Source organism: Hyla sarda, chromosome 7 (assembly GCF_029499605.1).
Source record: "Hyla sarda isolate aHylSar1 chromosome 7, aHylSar1.hap1, whole genome shotgun sequence".
Lineage (NCBI taxonomy): Eukaryota > Metazoa > Chordata > Amphibia > Anura > Hylidae > Hyla > Hyla sarda.
This window is the reverse complement of record NC_079195.1, coordinates 232,530,373-232,544,104: the sequence shown is the minus strand read 5'-3', so window position 1 is coordinate 232,544,104 and position 13,732 is coordinate 232,530,373. Positions and strand designations below refer to the sequence as shown.

The following is a 13,732-nucleotide window of genomic DNA, read 5'->3' as shown; positions in this document are numbered from 1 at the left end:
TAATGTGCATTTCCGAGCGGTACAGCGCCTGAAGGATCATTCACATGTGCGGAAGGCAGTGGTCTCCAAACATGAATCTCCAGATGTTGCAAAACTACAACTCCCAGCATGCCTGGACAGCCATTGCTGGTAGTTGTAGTTTTTGCCACATCTTGAGGTCCACAGTTTGGAGACCACTGTCTTTTTATTGTCGTCTTATCTACCAGACTTTCAGTTCATTCGACTTTTACTAGTTTTATGCCCTGTTGTGTGTGATAATACGCTTTTACAAGTGCAGTCTCCTTTTTTTGATCATTATTACAACTTCAGATATGAAACAAATAAGTTATTATCTGCAGTATCCAGCATGAGACACGGGCAGGCTGCCTTATTACAAGCGTTTATGATTTGCTTTGAAACGCTGCAGCTTTTCAGAGACGTGATAGTTTGACATCTGTCTGGGAGCAAATCATAGTAGATCTGTGGTTCTGACCCATCAGCAGGTCTCCGAAGGGCCCATGCACACTACGGACATACCACTTAAAATGTTCGTTCTTTTGGGGAATCCCCCTGGAAAATCCAATTAGTCAATGGGACTTTGATGTCCAATGCTTATTTCCACCGTGAAATTCAGCTCAAAATAAGTGCCCATTCCAGGTGGTGCAGGTTCCACAAGGAAATTCAGCAAAGAAATTCCCCAGATGCTGTCTGCATGAGGACGAGGACATGGTGCCTCCTTCATGAGGGTTTTTTCTATGACTGTATTCTGTAAATGATGGGATTAGAGAGCATGTGGTTGATTCTGATTGTGTTTATGGCTTTGACCTTTAGTCTAATAGCATACTGCCTGATTTATCTCCACATTCATAAGGGTGTGGTTAAATTATACCATGGGGCATGTGCCTGACTACACAATTGCATGTGTTGTATTGTTTATACTCACAACTTGATTGCTACATCTTATTAAATGTTATTGGGTGTGGTATGTAAACCCTATATCTTGCTGCAGCACTTGCGTATTGTTCTTATAACATTTTATAATCTGTTTATTACAGAGAGTAGGGATGAGTGTCGGGAGGGAACGTGCATTATATGGCTAAACCTCTTTTTTTGTTTTTGCGCCTTTATTAATAGTAATAATTCACAGAACGGCCCAGTCATTTCATACTAAATGAGAATTCTCTCATCTGCTTCGGGCAATTTTCCATCCTCACCAAAACCTGAAAATCTTTTTTTGTAGATTCTTACTGCGAGTCTCTGTCTTCAAAAAAAAAAGAGTTTTACATTAAATAGAACATATTAAGATTGGTCATCCTATGGTCTCTCAATAGCAGAAGACATTAGAAGAAGATGCCTGGTCTCATGTTTGGGTTTACTAATTCCTAGGACTGCTCTTTGCCAATGATTGGACTGTGTAAAGCTGTGTTCATATGTTTAGGGTTTCTATTGCAATTTTTGAATACAAAGCCATGAACAGATTGAAAATTGAAGACTGGTATAAAGAAAAGACTAAAGTGTCTCCACTTTTGATTCCATTGCTGACTTTGTATTCAAACACAATGAGCAAACATTGTTGGATCGTAGGTTGATGATCTATTATTTCTCCTTTGCTTGTAACCTTTTTTAAGCGTACTTTATCACACTTTGGTAATCAATAAAGCAATATGTAATGCTCTTATGTTACATTTGATAAAAGTTCTGTATCATAGAGAGGTTAACTTTGTCTCAATCAATTATCCTTCCAGGCTAGGGCTGGAGACATCTAAGGAGCCCACAAAGCAGATGTTATAAGGGCCTATTCACACCTATCGGTTGAGGTGCAGTTCTTGCCACACAAACACTTAGGGTATATTAACACTGTGAAGCCTCTGCCGGAGATATTCTAGATGGTGGAGATTGCGTTCTGCTGCAGGCCCGACTGATTCATTCGGTGCTTGGCCTGCAACGACTGCAATGAATATCCAAGCAGATTCTGATGAAAGAAAACAATGGGAGACTTCTATGTCGGAAATTCCATGGTGTGAATGTACCTTTACTGTGAGGGTATTATTTTGTCACATGGTTTTCTGCCATGCAACAAGAACTGCACCTCAGCTGCTACATGTGAATATTCCCTTAGAGCGTGTTAACACAGCTTATAGCAGCATGGTTTCCACATCAAATGCACATTTGAAAACCCCTCTCCAATAGACCACAATGGGAAACGGAACCGTTCAGAAAAAAAATTACATAAAGTTAATGGGAACGTCGGGGTCCTTGGTAATTACACACAATGTATGGTGGACTGAACATCAGTCACATGAAATCTGGTCTGGATAAGTGGGTGGCCTTTTGGAAAGGTATTTGCTATCTGCATTGGACGACAGGGGTGTAGACTAAGCTTTGGGGATGAAGCGGATATATTATCTCATGTAATTATTATCTCTAAAGAAACATTCAGAACAGATTAAGTGATCTCAAACAATAATAGTAAATGTGCCTTTCATCAACTCTTCACTTTACAACACGACACAGTGGATTCAGTGTTCTGAGCTCATATGCTGCGGTCTAAGATGGAGGAAGAAAATTGTGCAAACAAGTCTTTTCTTATTCCTATCCTGATTTAGGGCCATATTTAGAGATTTTTCTTTCCCAGGCACCCAGACTGAAAACGCACCATTAGGGTGCGTTCACGTGCTATTTGTTTTTGCGGGTTTTCTGCTGCGTATTTGAAAGGGGGCGGGCTCTCCTCGGATGTCCGCAGCAGATTTTCCATGGAGGAATTTACGCTGCTGAAAAGCCGCCACAAGCCCCATTGAAGTCAGTAGGGACTGCAGCGGATTTTCCGCAGCATAAATTCCACTGCGGAAAATCTGCTACAGAAAGCCGAGAAGAGCCCGCCCACTTTCAAATACGCAGCGGGAAAACGCACAAAAACAAATAGTGTGTGAACGCACCCATAGGGTAATTCCACAAGCATCAGAATTTTTTCATGTAGATCTGTCACAAATCTGCAGCATTACATAGAGATTTTGTTGCAGATTCACTGTGAATATTGCCCCTATACACAGAAAGCGGTGAAATGAATCACAAATCCACAACATAATGAGCAAACGAAGCTCCAAATCTGCAGGAAAAATTGGTAGCAGATCTGACACAAGTGGATTCACCCAAAGGGGAAAACTTTTATATATTTTCTCCCGGCCACATTATGGCAGTAGCAGCTGCATCTAAAGAATTGATCTTTTCTTTGTATTCCCTGTAATGTTGCCCCCCTCTACACTGCCGCCCTAGGCACAGGCCATGGTAAATACAGACCTGTCCTGATTATCTGTAGCTGTTACATAGTCCAGTTTGTGAACATTGTGCCTGTCAATTCCAGCAACCTTGTGACAGTTTTATAGACTAGTGTCTCAATATATCATATAGTAGGTTGACATATGGTGAGGATTACTGGGAGCTTCCTTGGTCTCTTACATAATATCCCTTCACGAGTCATAGACTTCATCCTGCATTGGAGGTTCCATGTTCTGACAGCTTTGTGCTATGATCTGTGAAATCTTTCACTGTTATCAGTGTCAATAAAGCTACAAAGAAATCTTTCACCTCTGCCAGAGGTTTTAGTAGTGAAGACCTAATTACGCCGGAGCTGATTGTCAACCAAGCTTATACATTTAGACAACCGAGGTGAAACTTGTAGGACCGATGACATTGTTGGCATATTTCCACTTTGTTAGGAATGTCTTGTACCACTTGTGGCTCCTCCCCGCAGACTTCTCGACCTCTTCTGCCTTTATGCTTCTTGGCTTGTTACCAGGAGCTGTACATCATTCCCCCTGCACGTTTGTCTTTCATCAGCTCCCACAGCTGCAGTTAGCCGCTGACAACTTATCTACTATTTGCCATTCATTCTTAATATCCAGAAATGATACAGATAGATAACTGGTGGGTCTGCAGCAGGGCTGACTGCTGACCCGTCTATGCGAGCTGTGGGTAATGCGCTTGTTCTTCAGCAGAGTAGTTAATGTCAGGTCGTAATTATTGGATTTTTGGCAGGACCCAACACAGTAATAAAATGTGATCAATTCGTCAGAGTCATATCCCAGCCCAAGGTCCCGCACCTTCACCTTCATACTATGTCTGCTGCAGTCTCCGTTCTTATTCTCACCTTTTCCATTCTTCTTAGACTTCTTTTTACCTGTAGGAGAACGTTCAGCACGAAATAGGACGTTGTCAGGCAATTCGTCATCGCTTTGGCCTCTGGAGGTTGTGTTCTCTGAAGCAGAATAGTGACATGTTAGTGAAGGTCCAATGTTTTCTCTGTCAGTCATTGGGGAGGGACTCCTCACTAAGCTTCTATATTCTAGTACTAATCATAATAATAAAATTAATATAAGTGATCAACTTTCCAGTTGGACATAATTGGGGAGATAACTAAACCTGCCTGCACAAAAAATCTGGTGCAAGAAACAGTTTTGCGCCATATTTTCAGTGCGTTTTAGACACTTCTTTTTTTTTTTTACCTTTTTCGATAAAGGGTGGAACTCTGTGGAAAGTGGGTATAGCTTCACTGAAAGGCGTTGGGGCTCAGATGTGCCTTTATTGCACCAAATTGGAATTAAACTAAGCCATAGATAATCTAAATATATGACAGATTTTAAACCATTGTGATAAACTTGACCCATTTGTAGACCGTCTAGTCTACGTTTACACTCTCTGCAAATTAGACAGTTTTTATTTATCCCCCCATTGTTCTTCTGCAGTGGTTGTGAGATCTATTGTATCTTCATTTTAACCTTTTATATGATGAAAAGGAGACCTAAAGATGGTGGCCATGAACTTCAGATTTTTTACAGCACATTGCACTTTTTTTTGTTATTGCATTGTACTTATTATGGTGCAAAAATAATTTAGTGATAGGTTTTATTACTTACTAACTCATACAGAGCATCCTACACTAACTATAAGAACTTGCAAGATGCAGAAGAGAAACTTATATGAACAATTTAATAATAATAATTTAAAAAAAAAGTATGTATCTTTTCACTATTCATAGTGTTATTTCTGTTAATGGTTATTTCTATGATATTTTTAGAACTCTTTGTACATAAACACACATTAAATCATAGTTTCCTTATCTGATTTACATTCTTATCTACACAGGACTCTATCCACACAGAATATATAATCAAATAACTTTACTCACCATATATTAGACCTCCTGGTGATTTTACGTGTTGTTCTATGTTCTCTTCCTCAAAGAAGTCCATGCTTTTGGGGTCAACGGTACCAAAACTGTTAGGCTCCTTTTCTGTGTTGGACTGCTCCTCCATAACTGGAGTCGGAGACCCGGTGGTTATCATCGTTGACAGAAGCAGCAATGATACTGCAAGAGTCCAGTGTGTTACCTGGTGAAGAGATGGGGAATAGTGCACGTTCATATTCCAGAAAGAAAAACTATCACTCTAGAAAGAAGCCAGAAGGGTTGATATGTGTAAATGTAAAGCAGCTTAGAACGTGCTCTGTATGGATAAAGTAAATCTCCACCTTTCAACACAATTTTATAGTTCACATCTAGATATCATCTGCATCATGTTCAATAAATTTGTAAATCCTTTGATTTACTTGTCTGAAGTTTCATCATACTCCAGTCACCTCCAAAGCTGCATTCATGACTCACTACAATCTCAAGACTTTTTTTTGTCAAAATTATTCTTGCATCACTATTTAAGCCTGTTGTGAAGCTTTTCTAGAACATTAGAGAATCACTTCTGCTTGGCAAATCTCTAATGTCTGTAACATTTAAACCCCTGGTTAGATGGATCCAGTAGGTTTGTAATTAGTAGAGGGCAGGTGGAAGGGAGTATGATTATTTAGTACAATTTTTTTTTGTAGTGTCTATCAATTCAAACATAATAATTATGTGTCCGCACAATTACACAGTTATAATATGGACCCTCACCTTACAGCTCCAGGGCGGGGTTGTCACAGAGTGGGATCCTCTTCCCATGAACGGCGAGGGCCTGTCTACAAACACAAAAGTATTGATCTCATTAGAAGTTCTGTTCTCTCATTTCAATCATTAATACTATTGGTATAACTAACAGTACATGACACACAATGGACGCTGCACTGCAGCATTGTAAACAAACAGGACGACTTGGCCTTGTTTTTGCAGTTATTTGCTTGTATGTAAAGCTGAAATCTTTTTCGGGTTACATTATTTGTTGGTTTTGAGCAATGCTGGATCTCTTATGTAGTATCAGAATATATATATATATATATATATATATATATTCTCTTCCAGTTTTTGGGACACTATCAATCAGAGCTCTATTGCATATCAAGAGAAACCTCTGTAAGGCTGCATTCAGACCTAGTTTTTACATTACGGGTGCCGGATCCGGCTCGGGGAGGGGCTCTCCCGTACCCCAGCCGGACCAGCACTAAACTCCATTTTCTTTAATGAGCCGACCGGAATCAAACGGTGACTTTGATCAGCTCATTTTTGACCTGTATGCGGTTTCCTGACAGGACCTAAAACCGTAGTACACTACGGTTTTAGGTCCGGTCACAAAACGGGATACGGGTCAAAAATTAGCCGACTGGAGTCACTGTTTGACTCCGGTCGGCTCATTAAAGTAAATGGAGTTTAGTGCTGGTCCGGCTGGGGTACGGGAGAGCCCGGTTTGCCCCTTGCCCGGATCTGGCACCTGTAATGTAAAAACGAGGTATGAAAGCAGCCTAATACTATGGGTTCATTTGTCTACAAATAAGTACTTTATGGCTCATGATTTTAAGGAGAAAAAATTTCCAGAAAATCTAAAATTATCTGTTGCGCCTTTATTATTTCTTAGGAGGCAAGAGAAGGAAACTCGAGATACACTATGAGTTACTCCAACATGAAGACCCCCTGTTATACATACACTATTAGGCCCTCAGTTACTATGCGGTTTGTGAGTTTTTGGCACAGTCCGCAGTGTGAAAATATTGCAAATGGTGATGTGACATTTTAGGGGTAAAATTTGAAAGTGGTGCAGTTTTGGCACTTATCACCAGCTGTTTGTTGCAAAGTATGGTACTAGGAGATTGTATTACCGTCTATGGCTTCTCGGTCACTGTATACACAGCACTCAATGAGCCCCATGTATACAGCCCAGCAGGAAGCTATATGATCATCGTTGGTGCTGTATACATTGTCAGGGAGCTGTATTCCCCCTATACCTAGAATTATTATGTCAGCCCCAGAGGGAAAATCAGCAATCATAAAAATGTATTTTAGTGAATGACCCCCAAAAGTCTTTTATGACGCTTTTAAAACCTAATTTTTTTTTTACCAATAATTTCTGTTAAACTCAAAGATAAATCATCACATAGTTCAAAAGAGGACATTCTGAATGCAGTGTATATTGTAAATTGTTGCTTAATTTGTAACTATGTAAGACTCAGCTTTGTTGCACATGTACCCAAACATATGACTGGTGCTGGGGAATATGCTAAAGCTATATTCATAAAAAGTAGTATTATTAGTTCTTTGCACTGAAAGATACAGTCAGATCTGAAAAATGGGGCAACAAAAAAAGTATATTAGAAAGTGATTTATCTAATTTAATGACTAAACAGGGATTATTCCTGAACTAAGTCTTCTATCATTGTTCTGTAACTTGACTTCTAGGTTCATGGTTTCATTTAAAGGGGTATTCCGGGGAAAAACATTTTATCCCCTATCCAAAGGATATGGGATAAGATGTCTGATCACGGGGGGCCTGCTGCTGAAATCCCCCGCGATCTCCCTGCAGCACCCACATAGACATGAATGGAGGGGGCGTGGCGTCACGTCCCCAGTCCCGGAGGCTTCTGAAACTGGAGATTCAGCACCCACATAGAATGCGGGTGCTGCAGGGATATCACGGGGGGGGTCTCAGATATGGGCCCCCCGCGATCAGACATCGTATCCCCTATCCTTTGGATAGGGGATAAAATGTTTTTGCCCGGAATACCCCTTTAATTAACAGGTTACTAATGAACTTTTTGGAAAGTATTAGCCCTACTGTTTACATGGTTCTGTAAATATCACCGTTTTCTATGTAGGGCCGTTCACAGCCTTTTCTCATTCATTTCAATACAAAGATCTGTTCCTTGGACATTTCTGGACATCCCAATCATATTACATGGCAGAAACAGTGTCCTGTGCCATCCAGGCTGCCGCTCCACACACAAAAGTATATACAGCAAGCAGAGAAAAGTAAAAATATACGGTATGATACATTATACATAAGAAATGCAGAATAATAATAAAGTTTCCTATGCCATATAGTGAAACATTTATGTCAGGATCCTATGAAGAGTCCACAATCTTAGGAGGAGACGGGTTTGTAAAATGAGTTTTGTAATTTTTCTAGTATATTTTACACAGTAAAAGAAAACATTGGATGCTGATTTTTAGAGGACATTTCCAGTATTTCTCGTGTATGTTCTGTATGTATGAAGTCTGTACTTTACAGCTTCTTAGTCCCTGAGGTCAGAAAGGTTAATTGCAGACTAACATTCTGACCTTTTGTCCATAAACCTGGTAGCAAACATAGCCATTCTGTCAAAAGTTATTTTATAAGAGACGACAGCTATCCCCCCACCCTGAGCATTAACCTGCTAGTATGGCTCTACTGAATGGACAGGTTATTCCTTTGAGGGATAAGTAACTGCTACATGTCTCTGGCTCCACTAATATCTACAAAACAAAAGATTGGATAATAGTACATCCAACCCGCTGACTACTGCTGGTAAGCCTTCCCCATAACATTAGTATCGACCAACAAAAATCTCCCTGCAGCCAGCCCTACTTAATGTACTTGTGCTAAAAGGTGCAGAAGACAAAATGCAAGAAACAATTCAAATATATTAATAGCTAGATAGCACAATATAGGACACATTCTCCCTCTAATGCCAATGTGCTCTGATTATTATGGGTCCAATAACCCATAGGTAATGATAACAACGTCTGTATGCTACTATGCTGTAGTAACAGTTGCCAAAACCACACTCCTGTCTTACATCCCTCAGCGCTCTTGTGCTATTGGCTGAAGCTGCCCTACACAACTTCCTCTACTAGAGGCGCTCTGTGCATAATACAGAGAGCGCCATGCTCCCCTGCAGCTATATTTTCTTCTACGTGGTCCCCTTCATTTCCTTTTGCTAATTATGTTCCTTCAACTTAGAACATGGTTTAACTCATTTTTAGGTTTCTTTGCTGACTAATAAAATAACATATCTTTATAGAGCTTTAGAAGTCAGAACCTTTATGGATCCCCTGCATAGAACTAAATAATAAAACCCTACCTGCTTGCAGCTACCACTAGAAGGAGCTAGTGAGACAACTGCATACTGTGCTATTGCTGATTTCAGTGGGAGATTAAAATGAATCTGTCGATCTGCAGACGCGGGTGGAGAGCAGCTGATAGAGTATGAAAGCAAACTGTCCCATTCCTGGAGCTGATGGTGGTCGCAAAACTCACCGTATTTTTCACCGTATAAGACGCACTTTTTCTTCCCCAAAACTGGGGGGGGGGGGAAGTTGGTGCATCTTATACGGCAAATACACATTAAAACCCTTTCCTATCGCGGCGGTCCATGCGGCCATCAACGGCCAGGACCTGCGGCTAATACAGGACATCACCGATCGCGGTGATGCCCTGTATTAACCCTTCAGACACGGCGATCAAAGCTGGCCGCCGCGTCTGAAGCGAAAGTGACACTAACCCGGCTGTTCAGTCGGGCTGTTTGGGACCGCCACGGTGAAATTGCGGCGTCCCGAACAGCTTACAGGACACCAGGAGGGACCTTACCTGCCTCCTCGGTGTCTGCTCCGTGCCGGGATCCCCTGCATGGCCGGCGCTCTCCTTCGTCGTCATCACATCGTCGCGCACGCTGTCCCATCATCCAGTAGGAGCGGTGTGCGTAGCGACGTTATGGCGGCGACTGAGAGTGAGGATACCCGGCAGCAGAGACGTTCCGGAGTGATGGGGACACCCCGGGGACGCGGCGACAGCCATGGAGGGCGACATCCAGGGCAGCGGTGATGGGTCCGGAGTGGCGGGGACACATGAGTATTACCTCCTACCAGCCGTTGGCTGTCCAGGCATGCTGGGAGTTGTAGTTTTGCAACATCTGGAGGTCCGCAGATTGAAGGTTCAGAATCTTTTTTTTTTTCTAGATTTTCATGCTTTAAAATTGGGTGCGTCTTTTTTTTTTCCTTTCTCAACGAAGTATCGAGAAGACAGAGCTGAGCTGCACAGCCTGAAACCGCTCCTTTCTCACGTTCACCTCCCGTCCCTGCAGCAGATTATGTACCTCAACAGAACTAAGTGTAACACATTTTGGAATAAGCTTTAGAAATTGAAATCAAAACATTTGTCAAAAGTGGAGATGCACTTTAAGAGCAAAATTAGCTTCCATTTTTTCTGTCTGACTTTTTTTTAGCAGTCAGTGCCATTCAGAAATGTTCACGGGCTATAGATGTAAACTGCCTGGGAAAAATACAATCTGTATGTCTGGGAAGTGGCAAGTTTCCCAAATGATGCCTTAGAACATGAAGGAAAGATTTGGCATCAAACACTGAATGCGCCGTCTGGACTGTATCACCAGAAGAGTCCTAGGAACAGACACAGAGCAGAGGTCTCTTCCTTCTCTGGATTTAATATCATTTATTGACACCCTGATATAGGAGATCTCTCACCTGCACAATTCTAGACCCCCCCCCCCCCCCCGGCTGACCATTTAGACTTGTGATAGCCACAACACTCTGATTTATATGAGGTCCCCTCTATGATGTCCATATTTTATAATATGACATATAGAAAGAGTTTGTCACCCTTAAAGGGGTAATCCAGCACAAAAAAAAACATGTCCCACCCGAGTACATCACTTGGGTATCTCCAGTGCTTCCATAAACAATGAATGGAGTGCTTGCTGGCACTCTACCCCATTCAATGGGAAGATTCGGGGCTCCATTCTAGAGATTGTAGGGGGTCCCAGTGGTCGGATTCCCCACGATGAGTCACATATCCACTATCCTGTTTTTTAGAGCTAGAATACCCCTTTATGGTAAATGGTAGCAATAAATGTCTATACATTATTAGATTTTACTAAATGGTGATTTCACCCTGTTCCAAATTATGCAAATTATATTTTTCTCATTTACCTAAATAATTTATGTAAGTAACAGTCAGCATAATTCTCATGTTATCAACTATTAAGAGAACAATTCAAATTTTATAGAACAAACCTCCTAATGAGAACATTATAACTTACAATGCACTGTTCCAAATTATTTCCGCGCCAGATGTTTTTGGTGCAGAAATTTCAATTCTGCTGTCCGCATAAAAAATAAACAAGTCCATACTTTCTGAGGACTTTGCACGGAATGCATTGCCGTCTATGAGATGGTGCATTCCCGTGTGGTCCTAGCGCCGGCATATCAGGCTGATGTCTGCCCTGAGATTTTCCATGCGGTCATTCTGCCGTGTGAACCTGGCTTTACATGGTTCAGACAAGGCTGAATTCTTTTAACAATTAGCCTGGAAACACTTTTTCACCAAATTTGGTGCAGTCTGCACAAAGAAAGGCAGTTTTTTTTATATTTCTCCCATTATATTTCTCCAATACTGACTTTTTATAGCTCAATATTTGTAGGCATTTATTTGTAAATACATTGTGTGAACATAGCCTCAGACTGTTAAAAAAGACAAAGTTTCCACGGCTCTGAATTCTTATCTGTCAGTGTTTCTTATCATAATTCCAGTTTACAGTATTTATCCAGTCCCTACTCTTAGCCGCACCTGATCAGAGCTGTCAACCTGCAGAGTTTCTCACACTGAGGAGGTGTCAGCACAGGGGTGACATTTCTTCTGTTATTCCAGGTGTATTCTGAGTGCAGATAGTCCAGAATCAGTGTCCTCAATATTGGCTGAAGAGAATTCATCTTTTTCTTTACCCTGTATAGCAATGGCGGTCCCGCATTAACTTTAAAAATGCAGGGGCCGCCTGGAGGTAGCGCACACCCGGATGTCACTGACGTCCTGTGCGTGCGCCCATAGGAACGGAGGAGCGGAGCATCAAGCAGGAGAACGCGCGCATGGTAAGTTACCAGCAGCACGTCAGCTTCAGTGCTCCGACCACCACTCCTCTGGTCCCGTGACCTACTGCTATGGCCAGACCGGAGGAGCGGTGGACGAAGCACTAAAGTGGGGAAGTACACAGGCATACAGCCTCCAGCCATACACTGTATATGGCTGGAGGCTGTATGTCTGTGGGGGGCACTCCCTGTGCCCCTCCCGAGACTAGACTCTGGATCTGCCCCTGCTCTATAGTCCTGACTGCTCTTTTCAGATGTCGGTGAAAATTACAGGGGGGGGGGGATAAATATGTACACATCATCACATGGAACGTTACTACTTTACGCATGCATTTTCGTCCGTAATCTGTAAAAATACAGACACAAATGGGCACGTAAAATAAAAAATTTTGCCAGGTTTTTACACTGTGAACATTGCCTTAGAAAAGTGGTTCCCAACCTTTTTCGGCTCAGGGCACCCCTCGCAAAAAATTTTTTTCACGGGGCACCCCTACCGAATAATATTTGACACGTGAAAAAAAATGGCTAAAAAGAAGCAATACACATCACCTATATATCTGTTAGCTATGTAGATTAAAGTGCTTCCATTCACCCCACCGCTCCTGCCACTGCTTCCCTTCATCCCACTGCTCCTGCCACTGCTTCCTTTCATCCCACTGCTCCTGCCACTGCTTCCCTTCACCCCACTGCTCCTGCCACTGCTTCCCTTCACCCCACCGTTCCTGCCACTGCTTCCATTCACCCCATCCCTCCTGCCACTGCTTCCATTCACCCCACTGCTCCTGCCACTGCTTCCCTTCATCCCACTGCTCCTGCCACTGCTTCAATTCACCCCACTGCTCCTGCCACTGCTTCCCTTCACCCCACTGCTCCTGCCACTGCTTCCCTTCACCCCACCGTTCCTGCCACTGCTTCCATTCACCCCACCGCTCCTGCCACTGCTTCCCTTCACCCCACCGCTCCTGCCACTGCTTCCCTTCACCCCACCGCTCTTGCCACTGCTTCCCTTCGCCCCACCGCTCCTGCCACTGCTTCCATCCACCCCACCGCTCCTGCCACTGCTTCCGTTCACCCCACCGCTCCTGCCATTGCTTCCGTTCACCCCATCCCTCCTGCCACTGCTTCCCTTCACCCACCGCTCCTGCCACTGCTTCCCTTCACCCCACCGCTCCTGCCACTGCTTCCCTTCACCCCACCGCTCCTGCCACTGCTTCCCTTCACCCCACCGCTCTTGCCACTGCTTCCCTTCACCCCACCGCTCCTGCCACTGCTTCCATCCACCCCACCGCTCCTGCCACTGCTTCCATTCACCCCACCGCTCCTGCCATTGCTTCCGTTCACCCCATCCCTCCTGCCACTGCTTCCCTTCACCCACTGCTCCTGCCACTGCTTCCCTTCACCCCACCGCTCCTGCCACTGCTTCCATTCATCCACTGGTCCTGCCCTTGCTTCCATCCACCCCCCTACCCCTGCTTCCCTTCACCCACTGCTCCTGCCACTGCTTCCCTTCACCCCACCGCTCCTGCCACTGCTTCCATCCACCCCACCGCTCCTGCCCCTGCTTCCATTCACCCACCGCTCCTACCCCTGCTTCCATTCACCCACCGCTCCTACCCCTGCTTCCATTCACCCACCGCTCCTACC

The 13,732-nt window shown here is 43.4% G+C and overlaps 1 protein-coding gene and 1 long non-coding RNA gene across 3 annotated transcripts in view; one reads left to right on the top strand and one right to left on the bottom strand.

Annotated features, from left to right (window-relative positions):
* LOC130283485 (uncharacterized) overlaps nucleotides 1-13,732 on the top strand; it is a 131,231-nt gene that overhangs the window by 48,763 nt on the left and 68,736 nt on the right. The window lies entirely within an intron of this gene.
* ARTN (artemin) overlaps nucleotides 2,894-13,732 on the bottom strand; it is a 45,373-nt gene continuing 34,534 nt past the window's right edge. Inside the window, exons 3-5 of the mRNA XM_056533078.1 lie at nucleotides 5,921-5,985; nucleotides 5,165-5,366; nucleotides 2,894-4,234 (exon numbers count right to left, since the gene is read on the bottom strand). Of these exons, the coding sequence (XP_056389053.1) occupies nucleotides 3,813-4,234; nucleotides 5,165-5,366; nucleotides 5,921-5,985 (689 nt within the window). The 3' untranslated portion in view covers nucleotides 2,894-3,812. The remainder of the gene's footprint in view (nucleotides 4,235-5,164; nucleotides 5,367-5,920; nucleotides 5,986-13,732) is intronic.